Source organism: Amphiprion ocellaris, chromosome 4 (assembly GCF_022539595.1).
Source record: "Amphiprion ocellaris isolate individual 3 ecotype Okinawa chromosome 4, ASM2253959v1, whole genome shotgun sequence".
In the NCBI taxonomy this organism is placed as follows: Eukaryota; Metazoa; Chordata; class Actinopteri; family Pomacentridae; genus Amphiprion; species Amphiprion ocellaris.
Genome location: NC_072769.1, coordinates 16,761,193 through 16,775,998, shown reverse-complemented (window position 1 = coordinate 16,775,998; position 14,806 = coordinate 16,761,193). Strand labels below are relative to the sequence as shown.

Below are 14,806 nucleotides of genomic sequence, written 5' to 3'. Positions count from 1 at the left end.
AAACTGCTGCTTCCATGGCCAAAAACAAATATTTAGGCTCAACAATTGATTAAAAAAAATGCATATTTTTTTTTTTCCTGTTATTTAATTAAGATATACATACTGAACTGCAAAAATCTGGTTTACAAAATTTCCATACTAACAAACTGACTTGAGATGTACAGAGTTCTTGGGAATGAGAAACATCTAATGTGTGTTTACACCATAAAATAGGACGAAAGCAAAGCAAGGGTAAATGGAAAAGGTGTATTCAAGATGTTCAGATTAACTAAAAAATATACTGGAGGATCAGTGCGGTTTGAGCACAAATTTCATCATTTTAAAAAAAGCCAACTTTCTTGGTCAATTGCCATTATTGAACAAAGAACAATATAAACAATCCCAACCATTTTACTCAGGTTTTTACCCATAGTTTGACTTAAAAATGTGCGGAAATTCCCCACTGTCTTCTTTTGAAATAGGTAAAAAACTTCATTTTGCACACACCGCACAAGTCGCAGAAAGTTTCATCATTAACAAAATGGGTGTGGTAAAATACAGTGAACAGCAGACACAAGAGGGACATAATGCACCTACAAAACGGCAGCAAAGACACCACCAGGTGGGAGGATAACAAATGGTTGTAAAGCATATGGTGGGGATCGCGATGAAGACGGTCTTCTACGGGGAAAGAGTGGCAGGTGAAGGGATTTGTCCCAAAAGGTTATGTACGGGCACTTCTCTCCGTCTCCGCAAGACACTCCCTCACCAATGCACGGGCATGGATTATACCTGAACAAGACAAATGCGAAATAGAAATTTTGACAGTCTTGAGTCAACCTCAAGCAGAACAACCTAATGCACTTGCATAATAAAAGCACAGAAAGTATGGTGTGAATACACCACCCTTCTCAGGATATGTACTGACTATTCATGATATGCATAAGTGTTCTGTCACTATGGCACATTTCGATATGTTTTTGACAAGTAAAATATACCTCTCTTTAGCCTTTCCATAGCGCTCTTGCTCCCAGCGTATGTAGGCCTGATCTCACGGCTCATCTCCTCGATGACGGACAGCAGTTCACTGTAGGTGGACCCTTGGGACACTTTGACAGGCTGAAAATTCCATAAAAGCTTATCACAACTAGAAATTCCCATCACACATGAAGCCAAACAGCAATGAAACGTAATCTTGGTACTATGATGTATGGTCATGTAAACTTAAGAAGAAAGCAAAGGTCTTGATGTATTGATCAATGTGCCAAACAGACTAACATGAGTGTTAACATTGAATTCCTGCTACAGCGCCAAGCATTCACAGTCCAGCCTCTTCTTTCGTTTCAAAGTGGTCTATCAAAAATGTGCTTGGTTTAGATTTGCGTTAGGGCTGAAACGATTCCTTGAGTTATTTGATTACTAAACTTCCTCGAGGTAAAATTCTCTGAATTGAGGCTTTGTTTAATCACATGCAACCCAGACTTCATCCTATCCGGATCAATAATCAGTAAATTATAAGGGGATTTTAAATTTATGTAGGTCTGACACTGTCTCATAATGAAGGAGATCAGTTTAATCTGTGGCCAAATCAAAGTGAAACTAATGTTACTGATTGAATATTCTCTGTAATAAACTGATCAATTTTCTTATTTGTGTTCCATCAGCTGTAGTAGCAGCAGTTTAAACGGACCAGACATAAAAACATATTTACGGGATTTCTGCATCTGCTTGACGGGAACAGCCTTCCAGCACAATCAATGTTTACTGCACTTTATCAATACAGCATTGGCATGAAGGAATCATTAATACAGATAGGCATGTTTCAGTGCTGCTACTTTAAATATCTGAAAATGTCTTAAGGTAAAATTGACTGAAAAAGACACTCTCTTCCATCATGTTTTGGTATATATTTGAATGTTGTAAAAGGTCACTCAGCTTCAGTGATGAATGAGTCTTTTCAGTGTTTCTGCTGGTCGTGCAAGAATAAAACAAACCTAAAATATATCGGCATTAATTACAAATTTTAAAATAATAGCTGGGTGGTGAATTTTTGTTTAAAACAATGTGCTCTGGTTCTGACAAGTATACGATTATGTGAGACATTTTTCATTCCGGTATCATACAAACTCAAGCAATGACATATGCAAAGCAGGTGTAAAAATCAATAATATCAGGCACCATAATCAGTTTAAAAACATGACTAGCTTGTATTTAAGCAGTATTACTGAAGTAGCAGCATGACTATAGTACAGACATACCTGAACAAAGCCCATGGAGGGTGGGCCGAAGTCGCTAAACGCTGGCCTAAAGCTGGACGATGAGGGGAGAGATGGGGAGGGCACAGAAGAGCCTGGACAGAAGAACAGATGTAAGACATTACAATATAAACCTCTCACACAGAATAACAACGAGGAACCTTCCTTCTGAAACGTTCTAGTTGATCTATGTGAGGTATAAAACAATTCTGTGTAAGGTTTAATGAATACACAAAAGACAGGGTCATTAATATTTCACACTGACATCACCTTGGAGTGCTTCATCAATTCTATACTAACGCTACTTACGACAAATAATACTAAATATGAATACAGCCATCATCGTTCTTTAATGCACTCCCACTCACTGTGATGAGTACCTTTGGTTTAATCATCAGTTACTGTTACTATGACGACAGCATGATGACCATAGTATTATTGCACTCTAACACTCACTACGCTAAATCTGGTTGAACTGTTGACCAAAATCATCTTCCTCAGCTATGATGTAAAATGCTTTCTATTATTAACATAGACAAAATGACAGCAGGCTCGTATTAAGGCTCAGAGTACCTGGTGGAGTGTGGTTGGAGCCAGATGGCGCAGGAGCAATCGGTTTGTAACTCATGGCGATTTCAGGCAGCTCCCCGTACGACGCGCCACTTCCTTCAATCCCGTCAACCCGATGCTTATACAGCTTTACCGGTGATGATGAGCTCCTAAGAGCTGAGGCAAAGAAAACGAATACAAATGAAACAAGGCAGTATTAATTAAAAAATATACTTAACTAATTAAACTTTGCAATTATCAAAGCTGTGAATATTCATAACCGGAATCAACTACTCTATCAGTCAAAAGTTTGGACACACCTTCTCCTTTAATGGATTTTCTTTGTTTTCATAGATTCTCACTGAAGGCATCAAAACCATGAATGAACTCATATGGAATTATGTAGTAAACAAAAACGTGTGAAGTCCATCTGACAATCATGAAACACCAACTGCAAAAAGTTAATCACAACTAGACAACATACATTCAACTGTCAAATTAATGGCTGAATATTTTGATAACCGACTAATTGGTTTGACTCATTCTTAAAGTAAGAAAAAGTCCAAATGCTCGTATTCAAGCTTCTTAAATTTGAACATTTTCTATATCTTCCCTCCTCTATGACAAACTGAACACCTTTGGGTTGTGGACAAAACAGATATAATTTTTGGACATTTTATACATGAAACTAATCGACTAATCAATAAATTGAGAAACAAAAATCAACAGATTATCAGGCAAGGAATAAATCACTAGTTGCAGTCCTACATAAGAGCTGTTTTTGATTTCCAAATATGTTGTTTTCACTAACAAGTTAGGGGAAATGGGAAGGGAAAGGGAACGTCAAATCTATTTTTAATGGTAAAATGTATCAGAAAAAACACCCATAGTGTTTCAATTACTGCTGCTTTTCTAGAAACTTATGCATAACTTACCAAAGCCCATCTCTCTCTCTATCATGCTTCCTAGTTTATCTGGTAGTGGTCTGCTAACCATTCTTCAAGTATAAATCAAATGGCTGCCAAAAGCATGCATCACAATTATATAAAATGGATTTAACCTGGCGTCTTTAAGCGATTGTTTCCTCTTTTTTTTTTTTTTTACCATAAGACGTCCTTTAAAATAATTTCCACTCATTAAATTAGTGCAATAATGTTTATTATTGTAATTTTTCCTGCTTTTAATGTTTAATACTTCATGTGCGGCACACTGACTTGCCTTAGTGGGTGTAAATAACAAAAGTTATTGCGGAGAAAGAGGTTTACCAACGATACCCATTACAGTTCCTCTGTTTCTCAGTGTCAATAAAAACAGTGTTCATTTGCTATGTGTATTACTATACACATATAAGATATGAATTTTCCGTATTTCGTTTCGTGTGCAACGTTTAATTAAGCTTTCCATAGTGTGGATGTCTAAGTTTGATGGATCAAAGTCATACGAGCGGAGCCAGAGGTGCTGAATGAAACAAAAGCTGACGTTAGCTTTTAGAGGAAGGTGCCAAGCTAACTACTACAGGGTAACATTAGCTGCATTAGCTAGCTTTTGCCGGTTAGCATAACAACATAAGTAAAATGCAGAAAAAGAACCAAGAAAGCGCGCCGGTATTTTACATACATACAGCGAATGATGAAAATGTTATCTACACCTGGGACCATTGAGAAGACCGAGAACGATACAAAAAAGTGTCATTTTTTTTTTACCTTTTTAAGGAAATGTGAAATCTTGTACGGGACGTGAGCCCTGGCTCTTCCTCGGTGCGTGAGTCTGCGCAGTAGAAACGCATAGTGTAGTACGTTTGTTTTTGTTTTTTTACTTTTGGAGAACTGTGATTGGTCAACTTCTGTTCCGCATCTGTTCATCGTCACAAGAGTAAAAGCAGCACCAAACTGAAAAAAAATTAAAAATATTAAAACACAGTAGTTATAAAATTACAGACACATGAATAAATAGAATGGGATAAACGGCAATCATACGGTCCGTGTACGGATCTGGTATTTGGATTTTCCGTTCTGAAACGGGTATTGAAAAACAAAAAACGAGTGGTTATTTGATTTTCGTTTTAAAAAAAAATAAAATTTAAATACAAGACGTTTTTCCTTTTCATGATCATAAAGGGATATACGATTTTTTTAAAAAAAAGATGCTTTGATTTTCGTTTTATATTTAGAATAACAAGAAAGTAAAATCAGTAAGAGACAGAAACGAAAAAGGTCCGTTTTTTCATTTTCTGAGACCGGAAGTGGTCATCAGCAAGTGTGGAGCCAAACGACAACAAGATTCTCAGAGGGCGGAGCCAGAGAGCAGTGATTGGTCAGACAGATAATATAGAAGACAGCGCGCTAGCGTATCTAGTCTATGTATATCTATGGTCGGCACGTCTGGTAGCATCTCTGGCTAGTGATGGCTGATCGAGGCTTTGTTGAAGCTTCGACACCTCATTCAAAACATGGTTCAATTACTCGAGGCTTCACTGACACATAGTGCTCGAGTAGGACATCTAGTGGTCAATAAAATGAAGTGCAATCGATTCATATTACTGATTGGTTCATGGATCGTTTTGGATTTGATTCGCAATGCACGTTCCTGTTTGACTACCCTAGATGATTGTATCTGTGCTAGTGAATCAGAATCAGAATCAGAATGAGTTTTATTGCCATTGTTCATGAGGTTCACAAACGAGGAATTTGACTCGGTGCAATGCTGCTACATTAAACATTTAACAAATAGTAGAGATAAAAATAAAGATAAAGTAAATACTATTATAAAAGCTAACATCTACTATAATAAAAACTAACATCTAAGTACACTGTACAACAAAAAAGTGACTAAGTGAATAAAGTGACCAGTAGCAGCAGGTGGTGGGGGCCACCACATAGTGCAAATATTGTAGTGCAAAAATAGTGATAATAGTGGCTACAATAATGATAGTATTACTAGTAATAATAATAATGACAATAACTATTGAAGAGCATGTTTCTTATTTGCCATGTTTGTCTGTAACCCTATATACTATTCACTTATATTCTGTGTTATGAAACATTTAAACAGTGCTGCTACATTCATGAGATGTGCTCTATAAATACAGACTGATGTAATTTTCACATGGGGCTGGTGCAAATACAGATTATATTGTGGATTTTGATGAAGTCATGGTGTTAATTGGTAAAGAGGCTGGTAAAGAGGGTGTGCTTGAAAACAGATCAGTGGGTGTGCTTGTGTAACTGGATATGATTTTTTATATAGAAATAACAATTTATCAACAGTTTTCGGACTCAAGGGGTTTCTTCTTTTACTATCTCCACAGCCCTGAAAAAAGCCTGTTCACGCAGCACAGGTGAGCCTGGTATCACACAGCATACACTGGACCTGTGAAGCAATCACTTACCAAAGTCAATCATAATTTGAATGCATTCAAGTAATTTTCCATTCCATTGAAATTGGGCATTGGCTCCTACAGGCATGCACATCAAGGACAACAATAGTGTAATTATATTTTCTACAGCAGCATCATTGTACATGAGGGCTTGCCCTGAGTTTTCCAGTGTAAATACCGGTGAAATAAAAATAACACTTGTAGTTATCTTGTTACCCGGCAGCAAATGGAAATTATGCCGTGCACAGGACCTTTTCCTGATCCTATCTATCTATCTATCTATCTATCTATCTATCTATCTATCTATCTATCTATCTATCTATCTATCTATCTATCTATCTATCTATCTATCTATCTATCTATCTATCTATATCTATATATACACTACTAACTGTCAAAGCAACTAACGACAGCAACAAAACCAACCTATTCTGCGGAAAATCATTGAAATGAACGACACTAATCTCCTATCCTGGAACACACTCGATCCCGCCCAGTGAGTCGCATAACAAACCGAACCAATCAGGTGATTCGAAGCGGTTGAGTGCTTCAAACGTCACTGAAGTGATTCAAACGTCACGAGTCACGTGACCAAAACACGCCTCGGCACAGTGGCTCGATATGTTTGCTTCATGAGCTACAGCGCATGTGTCGAAGCCTCGGGTATCAGAGGACCATCGCTATCTCTGGCTGCTGTTGACCTTGTTTTTGGAGTAAAACACGGTAAGAAGATAAATACTTCTAACTTGTAGCGTTGTTTTGTTGTACGTTAAGTCAGCGACTTGTGAAGAGCTGTGTTTTGTCGTGTTTGAGCAGTTGGTCCGGACGCGTTAGCTAGCTAAGCGGCTAAGTTAGCTAGCGGGCTAATTAACACAGGTGGCTAACTTACCGCTGAACACCTGTGTTAGTTGCTGCCGCAGCTGTCCGTCATTATTATGTAATGTGATGTCTCTGCAAACATTCAACCAGGTCAATAATGGTGAGCAACTTGCTAGACAAAAGAAAATAACAGATCTCGTCGCTTATGGAGGCACAAAAATAGAGACAACCGGCAAAGTTACACTGAAGTGCTTCTTAAAGGAGCAGCACCACTTTCTGCCTTTCTTCATAGTGGATAAAGATGTGACACCACTACTGGGATTCTGTGCATGTGTGAACATGGGAATCGTGAAAATGAGCCCTGATGTCCATCACATTTCCACGGAAAGCAATAAGGAGTTCAGCACACAGACATTCTCACAGTACAAAGACATTTTCAGTGATGACCTTGGAGAACTGCCAGTCACATACTCCATGACAGTGGACCCTGATGTACCGCCTGTAGTCAGACCAGCACACCGCATCCCGGTTGCGATGCAGGAAAGAGTCAAAGCTGAACTTGATCGTATGCAGAACATTGGTGTCATAACTCCGGTCAGTAAGCCCACAGACTGGGTCTCATCAATGGTAGCAGCACATAAAAAAGACAAACAAGACATCAGACTTTGCATTAACCCCAAAGACCTTAACATAGCACTAAAAAGGCCTATCCACCCTATGCGGAGTGTTGAAGAGGTTGCCGCACAAATGTCGGGGGCAACGTTTTCTGTGCTAGACACAAAGAATTCTTTCTGGCAGATACATCTTGACAAGAAATCCTCAATGATGACAACATTTAGCACTCCTTTTGGACGCTACAGATTTCTTCGCATGCCCTTTAGTATCAGCTCAGCAAGTGAGGTGTTTCAGCGTACAATGGATCAGCTGTTTGCAGGTTATCCATGTGCAGTCATTGTTGAGGACGTCATTGTCGGTGGACGTAGTGTAGCTGAACACGATGCCAACTTGAAAATAGTGCTTGAACGAGCAAGAGAGGTCAACCTCAGGTTAAATCCACACAAATGCAAATTTCGCTGAGACCAGGTCGGCTATGTAGGCCACATCTTCACAAGCGAAGGCCTGGAAGCGGACCCATCCAAAACTGCAGCAATCACTGACATGCCTGTCCCCACTGATGTTACTTCACTGCAACGCTTCCTTGGCATGGTCAATTATCTTGGCAAGTACATTCCAAACTTCAGTGACATCGCAGCACCACTGAGGAAACTGACTCACAAAGAGTATGCATGGTGCTGGTTTCAGCAGCATCAGGAGGCATTTGACCGCCTCAAATCTTGCCTGTCTAGCCCACCTGTGCTAGCTTACTATGATGTCAGAGAACCGATCACACTCACCTGTGATGCATCATGCTATGGACTTGGAGCCGCTTGCATGCAAAATGGCAGACCTGTTGCTTTTGCATCACGCATCCTCACAGAAACTGAAACACGATATGCGCAAATAGAGAAGGAACTTTTGGCTGTTGTGTTTGCGTGCACAAAATTCAAACAGTATGTGTATGGAAAGCCCATAATCGTGGAAACAGACCACCAACCTCTGGTGACTATTCTCAAGAAGCCCATTCATGCAGCGACTGCCCGCCTTCAGAGAATGTTACTTCAGCTGCAGAACTACGACATCAGCTTGGTGTACAAAAAAGGTAAACACATGTATTTAGCTGACACACTTTCAAGAGCTCCAAACACACAGGACACCCAGCAAGTCCATGCCCAACTCCTCCATAAAAAGGATACTTCAAAGCGCTACTATGACAAGTCGAGCCGCCCACTGCAGCCTCTGGCAGAAGGACAAGTGTTCCGAATGCAAACCCCAACAGGATATGACAAGCTAGGAACTGTCAAAGAGATAGGTAAAGAGCCACGCTCCTACATCATCCAGTTCAACGGGAAGACATATAGGAGAAACCGCTGTCACATTCTTCCTGTTGCAGAGCCGCCACCATCACAGCCCCAAACAGAAGAACCTGACTCCCAGGACACTGACTCTTCTACAATGGACTGTATTCCCCCTACACTGCATCCATCTGAGCCGAACCCCATACAACCACATAGTATGTCCCCTTTACAGCCCAAACCTATCACACATGCCCCCACTGAGAACAAAAATGCTCAGTACACAACACGTTCAGGTCGCATCTGTAAACCCAACCCAAAGTACTTGTAATGAAGAAGAAATAATGTTTTCTGTACAATATGGTTTATGTAGTTATCAGTAATTTTGAAAAGTTGTGTGTACTGAACAATTGTGCTACATTTCATCCATGCACGTGGTAATGCACTATGTTTATTAGTGATACGAGGACTTACCTGTTAAAGTGATATGTTTATCCACTTTAAACTGTTTTCTATTACAGACTTCAGCTTACTTGTTTACTTGAAAAGTCTGTGTCATAAATATACACCTGAAGTTTTGTTATTGCTGTTTAGTATATAGGGTGTGAGCTAAAGGGAAAGGATGTAGATCATTTGACTAAATGACTGTTAAGTTTGTTCGCAATGAGCCACCGTACTTATGTCTCTGACGTCTGTTGCAGCTCAGCCAATCACATATACACACTATGCTGTGCACGGTTGTTGTTGTCATGTGGCCAGGATGTCGTCTCTGCAAGCTATCTTTTAGCTAAGTGTTTAGTTAATAAAGTGGAATGTTTTGCAACATTGTGTGATCTTTGACTCACACAAAGAAACAAGTTTCAACAGTATTTATTTATTATTGCATGTATTTGTAGTGAAACATGAGTTGAAACATCCTACTTTTGGATCTAGAACTGCACAAGCCGTTTATTTTCAGTCACCTGATGAGTTAAACTCCCCTTTTTATGTGAGGTTGAAGCAGAAAGTCTGAGTTAACAAAGAAAGTTCTTTATAATTTGCGATACCTGTTATCTCTGACTGAGGCTTTAGTTTTTGTTGAGCTGATTTACACGTAGAAACTTTGTTCAGGAAAATTTCTCAGTTGCTCAGAGGACAGGCTGCTTTTTACACAACCTTGTAAGAGAATGTCTGTCAATGCTTTCAGCAGAATTTAGAATCACAACACTTCCTAAACAGATATTTTGAGGCTGTGAGGTTGAACGTTTGAGAGTATATCAGTGTTTTTGTTTGTGGTCTTTCTGTTTCTAGGTGGAAGCTGAATTAGTGAGGATGACTCCTGCTCCTGTCATCTCTAAGCTCCTCACACATCTTTACCTGCACATGAGGAAAATCACTCCTGTAGAATGCAGGTATGTTTGTCATTATTATAAAAAGATGTTGCCTGGTGACCTGTCAGAAACCCATTATACAGAGTCAGCCAAAATAATGTTTACACACATCAGGAAAAGAAAAACTTGCATAAATATTTCAATACCAAATTTATTCAGACATCACCAGATTAATAAAAGTTATCTTTGGCCTCTACAATTACAAGAGGTGCTCAAAGTGGTGGCCACTGGCTTCCAGACATTTCTGTTGTGTTGTAGACGTCACTTGTTGATGCTCCATTCATGAGGGTAGCGCCATCTGTTGGGAAAGCATCGTACAACAGGACATAGAGTTATCGTGATTTGATCAAGTGTAGAAGTACTTATACAAATGAAATATTTATAAAAGTTTTTCTTTTCCTGATGTGTGTACATTATTTTGGCTGACTCTGAACTTGATGAGAACAAAACTGTCATTTAATTGTTGCTCTGAAAGCTTCTTTAGTGAAAAGCAGCTGGTGTTCTGCTTTGAAACAAACTGCTGTTGAGGTCTGTGTTTTTAGGTTTAACCCCACAGTTTCTGAATGAACCGATAGTTTGTTTTTTTCCTGATCAATGTGGACGTTATAATTGATGGTAACATTTACTGATCATATAATCAGCATGACAATATAACAATATAACATTCTGACCACCTGACTAATACTGTGTTGGTCCCTTTATGCTGCTAAAACTCCTCTGACCCAGTGGTTCATCAGAACCTCTGGGGATGTCCTGTGGATTCTGTGGATCCTGTGGGTTGCAGGGTGGGTCCTACCTAGACCAGGCTGATCCTGGACCATCCCACAGATGCTCAATCAGATGTGGATGTGGGGAGTGTGGAACCCAGGTGAACAGCTTAGCTCTGTCGTGTTCCTTGGACCACTCCTGAGCAGTTTAGTTTGTCCTGCTGAGGGAGGCAGCTGGCATCAAGGACTGCTGTTGCCATGGAGACTAGGGGGTTGTTTGTCCTGCAGTGTTTAGGTGGTGGTACATGTCAAACATCCACATGAACGTCAAGGTTTCCCAGCAGAACGTTGCATTAGAACAAGATGATGGATGTTGTTCTCTTCAGCTGTCAGTGGTCAGAATGTTGTGGCTGATTGGTGGATCTGTCTGCCTTTACTCTGACATCCAGAGTTATACAAAAGTGTAGTATGTGTGCAGTGCAGAAGAGATTTACTTTATTGTATGCAGTTTTTTTTGTTTTTTAAGGGAGAGCATTGTTTTATCCACCTGAAGAAGACCTAATCTTTCCCTTCAAAGGATGGTTAATTGTTACTACGGCTTCCATAGTGGTTCCATCAGAGAAAATCATATCCATATACAGATTTTTATTAATTCCAGGGCTGGTTCAGTAAAGATTATAATAATAACTACATCAGATCATTCTTGGTTGCAGTTGGAATTTTGCAGCCTGAGAGATGGTTGAGAAGGTTTGCAGTTCTTGTTTTAGCAAAATATGTTATAACAGAAGATCTTTATTGTCATTGTACATGAAATTATCTGCAAACCAGCAAAGTGTATCAGTCTGAGGTATCTAAAAATAAATAAAGAAAAATGCTTCTAAAGCCAATAATAAACAGAATATTTTGAGGGAATATTCTAAAAAGGAAAGAAAAGCTCCATTCTCACTCCTCTCAGGATAAACTGTCATTAAAATTGACTTTAAATTTAGCTTCAACATGAGATAAAAACATTTACTTCCATTACTGATGTTGTCAAGTTTTAATAAAGTTCATGCTACTTTTATAAAATGATGAAAGTGAATAAATTGTATTTCTGTGATCTGTGTTTGATTTCTGTCTTTTCTCCTGTCATCCAGATGTTCAGAGGGAGATGATGCCACATCTGGTCCAGCTGATGGAAGGTCTTGAAGTTCTCTGACTGGCCTCGACTGAAGATGGTCGTCTCACTGGATTTAAGGTTCAGATGCTCAGTAACAAACTCCACCAATGAGCCAACAGGGAAGCTTTAGGTTTATTAAATGTTGCTATGAAGGTATCACTGTTTTTCTTTGTGAATGCAATGTGCTCCAACTGAAACTTGAATTAGAACTTAGAAGTAAATCCTTCCATCTGAAAGGATTTAGTTGCATTAATAACCTCATAACATTCTAATTTTTATTTCAGTCTTGGCTGGAAATAGAATCTCTGTATTGATTCAGGTAAAAACTGAACTTCACAGCATGTTGAAGCAAAACAACCAGATGAAAACTGTGATGGTGTTGGATTGTCAGACCGTAATGTTGCAGCTCAAAGCAGCTTTTCTATCTCAGTTCATTCTGACATTCAGCTATGAATCAACACAGCAGATGGTGATCCATGCTGTGGAAGTCTCACATCTCCTGATTTAATGGAGCTGCTTTGCACTTTTTACACTGTTTATTCACCAACACTTTATTTAATAAAAGTTCCATCTAGTTTTTATGAGGAAAGTGATGTTTTAATTTCTCTGTGAATAACTGCAGTCTAATGCAACAGCTGGAGTTGTAACATCTGTCCTGATATTGATCATGAAGTATTGATCAGAATACTTATGGTTAGCAGTCATCCCTGAAGTTTTACATTAAAATCTTTACTTGTGTTGTGAACTTTGGTAAGAAGCAGAAACTTTTGCGTTGCCATGGATACATGAGTGTTAAATTCTGTCCATGTTTCCATTTTGGGAAATTCAGTCCAGTTCCAGAATGTGGAGGAATTTAGTCTCACAATCACAGACAACAAATATTATCTGAAAGTCGGGTTATTGTTGTTTATCAGCACAATACAAAAAGATTAGTGTTAGAAATATTCCAGTTAAGACTCTAGAATATCATGATTTATGTAAATTTACCTCAATAATATGAATGTTCAGGTTAAGATTGTACAGTGATATTTATTATGTAAGTTTAGCTGATTAAAGTTTATGACTCTGCACTAAAACATTATTTAAATTGACATCATTATTATAATATTTAGGGTCAGACCCTACAGTATTGAGATTAAGAAATCAAATATTCTATAAAATGTAAATACACTGAACTCATTTGGATATATTTAAGTGAGACTCTACGGTATTATTTATGACACAAATCTATCTAAATCAAAATTTTAATAATTTTCACGCCAAACATTTACTGGACTGATTTAAACATTAAAATCACTCCTTTCTAATCCTCTGCTGTACGTTCAAACCTGAGGCCTTAAATAGAAACACACAAGTATCTGATTGAAGGAACTTCTGCAGAGTCCTGGTTCCAGAACATGATGATAGAATTACAGACAAACTTTAACAAAAGCTGCCTGAGAGTTTACAGGTTTTTATGTTGGATTTCTTCAGTAATTTAATGAGAGTTATCAGCAAAAATCAAGTGTTCATTTGATGAACTTCATTTCCTAAAACATCCAGAATTGGAGCTCATATCTTTGGCAGCTGTAAAGTTTCTGCTCCTTCAAAGTTCACAACACAATGAATGAATTCCTAAAACACTCTCAATGCTGGAGAACGTTTGTGATGCTGAAGCAGTGACCAGTTTTTCTGTTTCTTCTCTGGAGATGCACAATGAGGGACGTCTGCAGAGACTGAGAAAGAGTCTCACCACATCCTGACATGAGGAAAAAGACTTTATTGAAGACTACAATGAGAAAAACTATCAGACAGCAGACGGCTGCATTCAAGGTGAGCTCTGAACATTTGATCTGGAACAGGAATTCAATAACGGCAGCATGAGCTTCATTTCAGTCTGTAGCTGCTGAATTCATGGATGAATCATCTGGCACTAGAGAAGAAGACCATCAAACATCCACGTCAGCTGATGGAGGTCCAAGAGTCTCACCCAACAAACAACCTACAGAGTGAAGACCTCGAATCTGATTGGACAGCCTCCTATTCAGCCACATGTGTGAACAAATGCCTCTAAGCTGATTTGTTTTCTAAAATAAATCTAGTTTGAGTCCTAATCTATGCCTGTGTGTTTGCTTCTTTACACCGCTGTTAACAGTTTAGGCTGTTAGATTGTTCCAGATAAGACAAGTACAAGATACTTCAGAGCTGTTCTACCACGAGCCTGACAGGAAGAACTCCAACAGCTACTGAATGTTCCTGTGGTCCCCTCAAGGCTACAGGAGGAGCCCTACGAGGACGAGCCGGTCCACCTGATGGTGGCCAGTCGCTGCGGTTCAAAGCCAACACCGACTACGTGGACTTCTACTGGACCACACGGAGGCCTTCAAACCGGACCAACAAGTTCCCCGACTCCCCGACTCGTGGGTCTGAGGACGCCGCCGAGCCTCGGTCCAGCCGGCCTCCTGTCTGTGGGTGTTTGAGTGCTGAGAGGTTTGTGGATGCATGTGAACGTTCTGTGTTGAAACAGCAGCTTTTGACTCAGTAACGCTGGGAAAAACCAAGAGCTCCTTTATTTGTGACTTCCACTAAAAAAACTGATGAAAATAAGTTTGCCAGGGTTCTGACTGATAACAGATTATTAAATAATGAAAATAATCGTTTAAATATTCCTTTAAACAATCCTTTTAGGTCTACATTTCCTTTACACTGACTTCTTGGTAT

The 14,806-nt window shown here is 39.1% G+C and overlaps 1 protein-coding gene and 1 long non-coding RNA gene across 3 annotated transcripts; one reads left to right on the top strand and one right to left on the bottom strand.

The window, feature by feature from the left end:
- Positions 1-232: 232 nt before the first annotated feature.
- On the bottom strand, positions 233-4,602 carry cdk2ap2 (cyclin-dependent kinase 2 associated protein 2). The gene is made up of 5 exons (XM_023290357.3): positions 4,487-4,602; positions 2,808-2,960; positions 2,238-2,329; positions 978-1,098; positions 233-771 (listed from the first exon to the last, which is right to left on the bottom strand). The coding sequence occupies exons 2-5, from the start codon at positions 2,860-2,862 to the stop codon at positions 704-706; spliced, it is 336 nt and encodes a 111-aa protein (XP_023146125.1). The 5' UTR covers positions 2,863-2,960; positions 4,487-4,602; the 3' UTR covers positions 233-703.
- Positions 4,603-6,530: 1,928 nt separating this feature from the next.
- Positions 6,531-14,199, top strand: LOC129348840 (uncharacterized). 2 transcript variants are annotated; one of them, XR_008601555.1, is made up of 4 exons: positions 6,531-6,882; positions 10,161-10,261; positions 10,967-11,108; positions 12,084-14,199. It is a non-coding gene; the product is annotated as an uncharacterized LOC129348840 (long non-coding RNA). The 2 variants fall into 2 exon arrangements; XR_008601554.1 differs by lacking the exon at positions 10,967-11,108 and having other exon boundaries at positions 6,656-6,882.
- The last annotated feature ends 607 nt before the right edge of the window (positions 14,200-14,806 follow it).